This window comes from Corvus hawaiiensis, chromosome 26, assembly GCF_020740725.1.
Source record: "Corvus hawaiiensis isolate bCorHaw1 chromosome 26, bCorHaw1.pri.cur, whole genome shotgun sequence".
Taxonomy (NCBI): Eukaryota; Metazoa; Chordata; class Aves; order Passeriformes; family Corvidae; genus Corvus; species Corvus hawaiiensis.
The window spans coordinates 11,078,419-11,089,907 of NC_063238.1; the positions used below are offsets into that span (position 1 = coordinate 11,078,419).

An 11,489-nucleotide genomic window follows, 5' to 3' on the forward strand; every position below is an offset into this window, starting at 1 on the left:
ACTCCACAGACACTTACAGCATCTTCAGCCCTTCCAGGCTCCACCTGGAACTCTCCCTGGCAGGTACCTCCTCACCAGAGTCCATTCTGGATTTGTCCCTCACTGCCTTGGACCACACAAAAGAGGCACTGACAGTCCCATGCTGCTGGCACTTAACCTCTTCTCCTTCACTCTTCCTGGGGCTTTTTCAGCTGAAAGTTCCCACCTAACCAGCATCCCCAGGTTATTCTGCTCATGAACTTCACATGGGTTTGACCTCTGCACCTATGAGCTGATTTCTTAGGAACTTTTGATGGAAAAGATAGTGTTTTCAGTTGTCTTATACAAAGCAAAATCTACTGAGTCAACAGCTCAGCTGAATACAGCAATTTCTCTTCAACTACAGGGAGAGCTTAACACACAGCAATGTCAGGTAATATCTTCCAGAGTACTTCCTTCAGATAGCTGTAGATGCAAATGAGGCGTGCTTGACACATTTCGTTTAAGTAATCATAGGTTAGCAGCTACCACAGCAGAGCTCACAACTATTTCCCTGTCTACTCTGGCTTGCCTACAAAAATGCGTTACTCGAAATGACTGCTGGGGAGGTCCGGTATTCAGATTTTAATCTAATCAGAGACTAAAAAAAGGAGAAGTAGGAACCAAGGTGTGATTGAAAGCACTTGGCTTCATGAGCACACCAGCACTTTTCAGTGCCTGCATGACACCTGAAGTCAACAGCTGTGAAGAAATCCAGGACAAACACCAGGATAAACTACAATTCAAGTATAAAATAGCAAATCAGAAGATATCAGAAAATACATTCAGCTAATATATGCATTATCTGAAATACTCTGACTCTAGAGGATAGCTTAATTAATACAGAAAGAAAAGGGTGCAATCACAGAGGAACCCTGCCAGGATTTAATTTTTGTCACTTTGAAGAAGTTGACTGAAAACAAGTAAATATGGAAAGTTGTCACTAATTCACAAAAGCTTGCTAAATTCAAACAACTGAAGAGCTGGTAGCTGATTTCGGGGCAGCTGGATTTTAAGAAAAATCAATGCTGAGACACTCTTGAGGATTTCATTCTAATCCAGTAAACATCAAAGATAAAAGGTGCAGAGGGCAACCACCAGATTGAGGTCCTACTGTGCATGATGCAATGTAAGTAGTGTTAACGTCAATATAAGCAAGGAAGTAAGTGGAAACACTAAGAAAAATATCCTGACAAGCTAATGAAAAGGAAGCAAGCTGCTGAAAAGACACCTGTACTGAAAATGGGGAAGAGAATCAAAGATGAAAAGCACAGGAACATACAATTAGTGGACATGCAGTACTGCTTTGCAAACTTCATGTGACACAACTCATGTATCTGCTTGTTCAAATTACAAGGAAAAATATACATGGTTTTTTTCTGACTGTATCTCCTTCAAACTCACCACAAAATGTAATTCATACCAGAGCATGATGCTTTTCCCTGGTGTAATTAATTTGTCTTTGCTGCCAAGTAAGCTGTTTACCTACATGAGAGCTAATACTTTCTGATTAGACAATTGGGTCTAATGGCAGCATAAAATAACAGTCGAGCTTCTGTGTCTGCACTTCCTCATTTCTCAGGTAAGAAAAAATTCCTTGTGGCAGAAAAGAAGGGAAGTGGAAAGACCCAGGTTCGTTAGCTTTCTCGTTAATGCTGTGCAGTGTCTGAATTTCTGGCCTTGTGACAGCACAACAGATGCCCAAACTCCCAACTGCTCAGCAGCAGAGCAGGACACAGCCCATACATCTCCACACTGCCGAGCACTGATATATTTTTTTCCCATCACAGGAAATGTCCTATTTTTTTCTGGGCACTTGGAAGGAGTTAGAGTATAGATCTGGCTGACTCAGGTGCAATTAGCCTGCATGCGCACTGCAGAGCTGTCTGCTGTCATAAATTTGCTAGCTCCAGCCCATGTGCAGATTGTCCAACTGAGTTGAGGTAAAAGCATCACGGTGCTTGAATAAAAGCATGGACACGAGGAATCAGAAAGCCAACAGTTTGCTCCCTGTGCAGAGCCCACACTTCTAGGGCTTTCCCTCTTCCAACTGTACCACCTCAAAGCTTTCCGATTACAGCCCTAACAAGTCCCAGCGTCCCTGTAGCTGCTGAGGGGGTTGCAGAGACACCCCTGGACTTGGAGCTGAAATTCTGACAGCTCTGGTGACGATTCACAGGATGACAGGTGACCAGCTTGCCCTGCCCTCAGAGTCCATGTGGCACTGCCCCATCCATCAGCAGCCAAGTCAGAGCTAGTGCTTACTTTGACCCTTCCAGTCCAGAGCAGCAGCAATTGCCAGAGGGGACCAGCTGAAGTATGTGCCATTTTTGCATGGTAGCTTCTCAACTGTTTTCAAAATTCTACACAAAATAAATAGGAAAGGCATGTAAAAACAACAAAAAAGGAAAACAGAGTTCATTCTTCACAAGAAACAAGGATAAAAAAAAAAATCGTAGGATTAAAAAGAGAGCGTGAGAGTTTAATATGATTGAGTTACTTTTCTGTTCTTTTAAAAACCATGGATAAATTCCACTCATTTACTTTCCTCTAAAAACTCTGAATCTTTAGATGCTGGCCTTCAGGATGAAACAGAAGGCTGAGACTCATTTATATAATTGCCTGTATTTCCTGCACAACCAAGACAGAAACCCATGTATCTTTGAATGACAGTAGAGAGAAATCCAGTCTCCTTTCTTTTGACTGCATAAGCACTTTCACAGCAATTAAGTCCTCCCAGGTGAGGCGGCCACTGAATGAAAGTTAAGGGAAAATGGATGAAACACAAAGCATCTCTAATCCACCTGCAACAGGAGTAGTTACAGTGATCCTTTAGAAAACAGTTGGGGCATCCAGCAGACAGCTAAAGTTTCCAGCCCCCAGGTAATCAGACACTAGATCCCAAGCCTTCAGTTCCTGGCAAAAGCTACGAACAAGCTGTTACTTAAAGGCCACTTTCATGTCTAGGTTTCCAAGCTGCTCCAGGACCACAGCAGGTGGAGACACTTGTCTGCACAAACCAGCCCTGCAGCAGAGCTTGACAGGGAAGGGAGCCACTCTCCAAGAAAACATTATTCCCAAGTTCAAGCGGGTGAAAAGGGCACTGTCAACCTCAGAAACAAAATGCTAACCATTTTGACAAATGCTAAGCAAGGGAAACAACTGGACCTGGGAATTCAGTGAGTTTCAGAACCCTGGATCCAATCCAGTTTTTGTCCTTTAATATGAAGAGAAAGAGACAATCAGGGAAGCATGTGCCTAAGTCTCTTCTTGCTCTTAAGAAGGGCAAAGTGCATTTTGCCAGTTACTGGAAGTGATGCTTTGTCAATACAGCTGCTTGTGAACAATGCCATGGCTCATGGCAAGGACACAACTGGAGAGATGCAGAAAGCATCCCTAAGGGACATGACACTGGCAGAGCAAGTGAAGATCTACCACTCACAACACTAAATCCTGCAGGCAGAAAACTTCAGAGCAAAGGCTGCCCCCCACTCTTCACTGAACTCACTGTATGAACACATTGCTTAAACGGACAAAAAAACCCCAACCAACCAGCTTCTCTAAATGCTTAAGAAAATTGTATCTAGGATCACAGTACGAAAAAGAAGTATCAGTCCACCTATGGAGTAGGAAACTAAAGCGGAGAAGAAAAGTAAGATCTTTCTAGCTCCTCGGTTATACGAAAGGACAATAGAACTGCACAGTGCCACTGTAAGTAATTATTAGGAACTATGCAGGAACTGTGCCTGCTGCCTGATCAGCATTTTAACCAAAAAAAAAGATGCTACAGAGTGCCAGAGAAGCACAATATCGCACCATCTGAGTGTTAAATCATCTGTGTGAGAAAGCATTATAATCCATATGCACAAATAGAGCTGCAGTCACTTCACCTGCATCCCAAGATGCTCCCTACCCCCAGCCGAGCACAGCCTTCTGCTAGTGCTGCCCAGCTGAGTGCTCAAACAAAACAAGCATGTGTTCCACAGAATCATGGAATCACAGAATATGCTGAGCTGGAAGGGACCCACAAGGATCATCAAGTCCAGCTTGTAGCCCTGCACAGGACCATCCCCAAGAGTCACACCATGTGCCCGAGAGCATCATCCAAACACTTCTTGAACTCTGTCAAGATGGTGCTGTGACCACTTCCCTGGGGAGCCTGTTCCAGCACCCAACCACCCTCTGGGAGACAACTTTTCTTCTAATATCCAACCTAAACCTCCTCTGACACAATTTCAGACCATACCCTCAGGTCCTGTCACTGGTCACCACAGAGAAGAGAGCAGTGCCTGCCCTTCCTCTTCCCCTCACAAGAAAGTTGTAACTGCAGTGAGGTTTCCCCTCAGCCTCCTCCTCACAGACACAGTGACCTCAACTACTCCTCATACGACTTCCCCTCAAGGCCCTTCACCATTTTCACTGCCCTCCTTTGGACACTCTCTAATAGCACCCAAAACTGCACACGATGTTCAAGGTGAGGCCACCCTAGTGCAGAGCAGAGGGGAAAATCCCCTCCCTTGCCCAGCTGTGCCTGATGCACCCTAGGTTTGTACAAAAACAAACTGCTGATAGATCAAGTCTTAATGCTTGCCTGTGGATAAAACAAGATGTGGCCTTCTCTCAGATAAAGTAAAATCATGTATCTGAGAAATAAGCTTGGCACACTTCCCCTTTACAAGAAATATAGAGCAAGCAATAAAAAATACTGGTGAACACGCTCTTTGGCTTCAATTTTTGGTTCATAAAATTCTGCCTCCTCACAGGCATGCTGTAAAAATAAACGTACTATTTCTGTAGGGTTTACCAACTATAGGGATCAATGCTGAGAAAACCCTGTAAGAAACTAACTTTTTTGGATATCAGGAAGCAGGAAGCATATTCCAAAGGTAAACCAAAAGTGGTCATAAGCTGAATGGTGAGAATAAAATTAAATGCTGGTCAGCTGTTTCCCTGCTGCTTGATGGTCCCTCCTGCTCAGCTAGAAAGTTGATCCTGTCTCAGAAAACCTCAATAACCTTGTAGCATCCACATAGAGGACCTGCTGCCCTCGGGAGGCTCCAGTTCCTGTCTCCCAGGGACATTTGTAACCCCAGAAACAGCCAGACCAAAATGGGTCAAAGTGGCACAAAAATCCAATGCTTCCTGTGCCAACATCCAAGCAGCGGCATGTAACAGAGATCTAGCTTGTTTGGCAACTGCTGTGGGACCCAGCAAGTAGAGGTGGCGGGTTTCTGATGGAGTGTGTGAAGCTACTCCTCCTGCCCTCTCCTTCCAAGTGAGATGCGGATATAGGGATAGATTTAACTAGAAATACAACAAATACAATCATCATACATACATATATAAAGACTTTGAGGAAGTCTGTAACAAAAACATGAGGGGTACACAGAACATCAGTCTGTAAAATGCTGGAATAAGGAGGTGTTTTCCAAACAGAACGTAGTCACAGAATTATACCACAGTAACTGTTTACCTAATAATAGAAACAGCAACCCACAAACAATCCTCATGAAAACAAAGCAAGAGTTCAAAATATTTTTGAAACTTGTCTAAATATTTATTCTTTTTCCAGGTTATGAAATGATTTTATTTCCCTGGCTTTCAGCAATTATCTGTACCAAGCCCATTTGCACAGGTTTATCCAATTTTTCAGCCATTATCTCATAAAACCTTTATGAATTTTGTGATTACAGTTTGTTCCAAAACCTAGGAACAGTCTGCATGAAATTAAACTGAGACACTTTTCTCATATCATATCCTAACCAGCCTATAGTATTCTGGAAAATGAAATAAAATATCCTTAGCACAATGACTGATTTGTCCACTAGTCATTTTGGGGGGGTACTGGTAGAAGCCATTCTTGAATGTTAGAATATTTCATTAATGCAGTGTTTCTGTTAAACCTAATACTGCCTCTCTACGTGTGAATTTTTAGGGTAAATTCCTTTTTTATTACAATATCCAATTGCAAAAGAAGAAAAATATTTAAAAATTATTCAGGTACTGTAATGCCACTACTAAAACTTCTAAGTGCCACACTTAATTTTGAAGAACTGCTTTTAAAAGTCCTGATACAATCATATGGCAAACTCACATTCAAGACAAACTGTTGGATCCCTAAAAAAACCCCACAGTGTTTAGAAAAATCACAGTGTTTTAAGTGCTAGAATTTGACAAGTAGCAGAAACACCACCAAGTGTACAAAACAAGACTCATGAAGTCCAATTCAGCTTCAAACTGAATTGCAATTAATTTAATTGGATAAATACTTGAAAGAAGAACCTGCACACATCAGGCAGCTGACAACAGACATGTCACAGTACAGCTGAGCACAGAAGAGAGAGACTTTGGAGGAGACAAAGACCACTTAGTGACTGCCCAGTTTTTATATAGTGTGCAACTTCCCTTTTGGATTATCTGTGATTAAGGGAACCAGTTCTTACATTTCCTAGGCACCTGTTACAATCAGGATTTGTTTCCAAGCCTGATGTCACACATTTCTCAAAGTTAGCATCAAGGGCATCAAAGTGTTGTCAAGTTTAAGGGACGGGAGGACCCGGAGGTGGCATTGCTTCACAAGGAAGGAACATCCCACAGAAGAGCTCACACACTGCTATGCAGGCAGCCCAAATACACATCCCTGCTTGGCACCTTTGTCCTACTAAAAACGACACAGCACCTTGTAAACTGGCACCATGCCATTCTGACAGATGGACTTATCTGTAGGCAGCCAAGAGACTATGTATAAGCATCAAATATGCTTTTTGAGAGGAGGACTTCCAGCCAGGAATGTTAAAACAGCTGTCCACATTGAGCTTGCATGCCTACACTTAAGAGGATATGCTATCGCCACTAGAGCCCTGAGCTGGATTAACTTGAAAAATAAGTAAGATAGCTTCCACAGCCACATAAGGTGAGTTTTTGCAGAATCAGGATTAGTGATACTCAGGGGGGCTTTACTGACCTACTGTTAGTGGGCACACTTGCAGGGTCAAAAAGCTCACCAGTTCTGCAGCCCAGTGAACTTTTTATCAGGTGCAAGCCTATATATTTATTTTCCTTTGGGAGAAAAACATAGAATGCAATACCAGCATGATTATGAACAAACAGGTTAGTGTCCTTCCATTTTGTGTTAGAGGATACTTTATTAATTACTATCCACACTCAAACACATGTCTGTGTGACTGGGATTTCTGTCACTGGGCTTTCCTCTCTTTTTAAAACCTCAACCGCCATGGCCCACTCTGAGACTTTTTGTTAGCTCATGCCTACACACAAACATACATTTTACATTTTGACATCACTTGCATAGTTTTCCCCAGTAATAGAATCACACCAGCTGGAGAACGAGGCATTACATAATATAGGATGTGAGGTGGCAGGCCTGCAGAGCCATGCCCAGGCCACTTCTATTCCATCCCTGCACCTGGCTGGGCTGTCTGCTGCCCACAAATCCCTCTCCTCAAGGACATGCAACATTCCAAACCATTGAGAAGATCCAACAAAAACATGTTTGCTCACATCAACGTGCCAGTGTTCTTTTTCCCCCAAAACCTCAGACTCTACTGCTGCCCCTCAAAAAGTCATAGGCCTAAGTCTAAAGTAAGGCAAATACTCAAACATTAGGAAGTAAAAAGCCTCCTCAGACATCCACACTATTTAAAAAAGATAATGCCAGGATTTCCAACACCAGACAACATTGCTTCTAGCCCTGAGCAGCTTCAAGACTGAATGGAGGTGATGGTATGTTTTATTCAATGCTTAAACACACTTTGTGTTCATTTTAATTCTCCCTGTGGTCACAATCAAATCACAGGCATACATTTTTCACGTACACTGTAGCTGCGTGTACTCATCTTTGTTCTTATGAATCACTAGAAATGAGCTTCAACTCTACAAGCGTCCTCCCAGTACAGATCAAAGCTGCCTTCGGTGCCTGGCGGGCACAGGGTCACATGGAGTCTACCCAGCTGCTGGTGCCTTTTACCTTCGTTAACTTTGCAGCAATTAAAGTTACCTGAGTCACTTCATTACAATTTCCTGTGCTAGAAGCCCGTCAGTGGTAGGCATCATTTCTCCTGCACAGTGAGGATTTCCCCCCATTGACCTTGCCTTCCCCTTTGTTGAAGAAAGATTTCCTCCTCTCACACCGTTCACCTCTTTTACCCTTCTTTCTTCACCTACAGCATTTCCATTTCCTTCTTTTTTCCGTGTTTTTGAGGACTGTGTGAGATCACCTACTTGCAAAACTTCCAAACTACAATTTAGTAACCTCAGTAACGAGCTGTTTTGTTTTTTTATACTACCAATAAAGTCGGTGCTAGGTTAATCTTAATTTCCACACCACTTAACCTTTCTCAGATGGGAGAAGAGAGGGAAAAAACACTGTCAAATACTTCATCATGCAGATTAGCAATGCAGTGAATACTTCTCCCTCCTTCCAAAAACTGCCCCAGGCTTTTTCAAGACACTGTGCACAGACTGTGTATGGCTTTAAAACGGTTCAGGGAACAGTCAAATTGCCAAAGAACAGGTCAAAAGGAATAAAAACGCTGATCCGGATCACTACTTTTGCTTAGTAAAGTAGTTATGCACACACCCCACAAGTGTATTACTTTCATAAATGTGTGTTTTACATGCAATTATTATCTCCATGGCTATTGTAAAGCCAAAGTAAATTGAACTGCAAATGGTAATGCTGAGTATCCAAAACCCCTTGGCAGCTCTCTCAGCCCCCTAAGTGCCTCTTGTTATATGAAAACAATTTGAAGGGGTACATGAGGTTCATTTCTCACAGAAGCTTGTAAGGTGCTAATGCAAAGTCAGAGAGCAGCCAATCTTCTTATACATTACACAAACTATCATGATCAAACTCCAATAAAGTTTAGTACCCAGTTATCTGAGACACTTCTTCCTCCCACCACCGCACAACTATCAGAAAGACTTGTCTGTACCTGCTGAAAAACGTGTGCCGAATTAGACTCTCATTTCGTTGTGCTCCTTGAGCTACCCTAACCAAACTCAACCCTAAAGGTTTTCCATGCTGGTTTATCGATGGGTTTTTAACTCTAAGATGCCAGATGATGTATCAATGCCAGTCAAAATTCATTGCTAGTTAAAGGCAAATGAATGCTGGAAAAGTAAAATGAAGCATGCCAAAAATCTCTTGAAGTGCTTATCGAACATTAACATTACAGAGACTTTACTCTAAAGGCACACTAACCAGAATTTAGAAATATAAAGCTTCTGAGTTTTGAAAGGGCACGGCAAATTTTAACACTGCTTTCTGAAAAAGTCACCGGCTACTGCCAAGTGCTAGAGAAAGCACTTGAAAAGCACTAGAGAAGACGGCTTTTTCTGCTGTTCTATTCCCTGTGCAGGAGAGTGTGAGTACAACCGCTTTTAGGCACACTGTATTAGCCTCACCTGTTACTACTGTTCACCATGCCACAAAACATTTTAAAACAGGAAAGAATGGCAATTTTACTTCAAAAAGTCATTTGAAAAGGAAAACTTAGCACAGATGTTGTTCAGCAGGACCAAGGCAGAGAAGTACCTGTAACTGGCCCCTCAGAGAGATTGGGGTTCAGCATTCAAAGTACCCAGGTACTTAAGTTGCCTTACCTAGGTACAGCGAGGCGTTTTCTTTCTTGACATTGTCATCTAAGTAGGTTGGTCCCAAGGTATAGATGGGTGTCGAGCCCATGCCAATGAGGATTTGGGCACAAATGAATAAAGCTACATAGAGAGAGTGGTCATTTCCACCGGTGTCCTTGATGCAGGCCGACGAGTCCCACTGCTCTTTGGCAGTGCCATTGCCGGCCACGCACAAGCCCTCGTTACTGACGGAGGAGTTCAGTTCCTGGATCTGGTACGGCGGAGAGATGAAGTGAGGTAAGGAGAAGAGCGCAGCGCCCAGGGCGATGAAAAGCCCCCCTACGGCCAGCCAGAGCGGCCTCCGCCCGCGACCCCCGAAGTAGCTGATGAAGACCACCACCACCAGGCTCCCGATGTCGAAGCAGCTGACCAGCAGCCCCGACTCCGAGCTCTTCAGACTGTATCTCCGCTCGATGGTGGTGATGACGCTGCTCAGGTAGCCGGAGACCATGAGGGACTGGATGAAGGTCAGGAAGCACATGCACACCAGGAAGAAGCGCGAGTCCGCCAGCACTGTCCGCAGGCACGCTCTGCCCGGGGGGCCCGCCAGCAGCAGCGCCGGCGGCGGCGGTGGCAGCAGCAGCGGGGGGCCCAGGGATACCCCTCGGCCGGGCGCCGCCGGCTGGCCGCCCTCCGTCCTCCAGGGGAAGCTCCCGCTGCCGCTGGCGGCGGAGGGGGGCCGGGCAGCCTCGGCGACGGCAGCGGCGCCCTCGCCCCGCTCGGCCTCGGGAGCCGGTCCCGCGGCGGGGCTCGGCGGGCCGCCGCCGCCGCCGCCCCCCCCGGCCGCCAGGGGGGAGCCGAGCGCGGGCAGACTGCGGCACCGCGGCGCCTCCGCCCGGCCCCCCGCCGCCGCCGCCGGCCGCTCCGCCCCGGAGAGCCGCTGCTCCGGGGTCCCCGCCGAGGCCATGCTGAGTCCGGCGGCGGCCTCAGAGGAGCCCGGCCGGCTCCATCGCCGCCGTGCGTCGAGCGCGCTGAGGGGCCCGGCGAGAGCGCAGCATAGCGAGGAGGGGAGGAGGGAGGGGAGGGGGGTGGCCCTAGCCGCGGCCGCCGGCCGCCCCGCCGCACGTGTCAGCCAAACTCCTTTGTGGCTCCATCCACCCTCAGTCTCGCTCGAGGGGCCGCCCGCCCGCCGGGGCGCCCGCGCTACCGGCGACTCCCGCTCCCCGTCGCCGCATGCCCGCGGCGCCGCGCTCAGCAGCCGCCCGCCGGGGCCCCGCGGACAGCCCGCCCGCCGCGGGGCAGCGCCGCCCGCTCCGCCGCCCACATGCTCCTCTCTTGCCGCCGACGCCTGTGACAGAGCTCCGGGGGATTGCTGCCGATCTGCGGGGCGGAGAGCAAGCACGGGAGGTCAGCGGTGCCGGCCCCAGGGGCCCCGTCCCTCCCCGCCGCCCCGGCCTCTGCCCGCCCGACACCGCGGTCTGCGCTGAGCTCCGGGGAGAGCCTCCGTCCCCGTGGGGGCTGGATCACGGCAGCGCCCCGAGGACCGCGCGTCCTTGGGGACGGCACATGGATTTACATAAGAGCTGGGGCGGCCTCGGCCAGAGCACGACCCTTTTATTTGGCGCCGGATGCGACAGCCAAAGGTCGCCGTGCCAAGCCTTTTATTTTCCAGCCTAAAAATAAATGCGCTGAAATAAATACTCCGCTACAACTCGGCGGCTCGGGGAGCGGCGGCAGGCGGAGGCAAGGGGAACAAAGCAGGAGCCGGGCAGCGGCGGCGGCGGGCACCCCGGGACCCGGCACCCCGGGGCCGACCTCGCCGCCCCAGCTCGCTCGGGTGGACCTCGGGACCGCGGACACCCGGGACTGCCGGG

The 11,489-nt window shown here is 47.2% G+C and overlaps 1 protein-coding gene across 1 annotated transcript in view; it reads right to left on the reverse strand.

Moving 5' to 3' along the window:
• Nucleotides 1-10,848, reverse strand: part of SLCO5A1 (solute carrier organic anion transporter family member 5A1) — a 75,720-nt gene extending 64,872 nt beyond the window's left edge. The window contains exon 1 of the mRNA XM_048286191.1: nt 9,643-10,848. Within this exon, the coding sequence (XP_048142148.1) occupies nt 9,643-10,582 (940 nt within the window). The 5' untranslated portion in view covers nt 10,583-10,848. The remainder of the gene's footprint in view (nt 1-9,642) is intronic.
• Between the last annotated feature and the right edge of the window lie 641 nt (nt 10,849-11,489).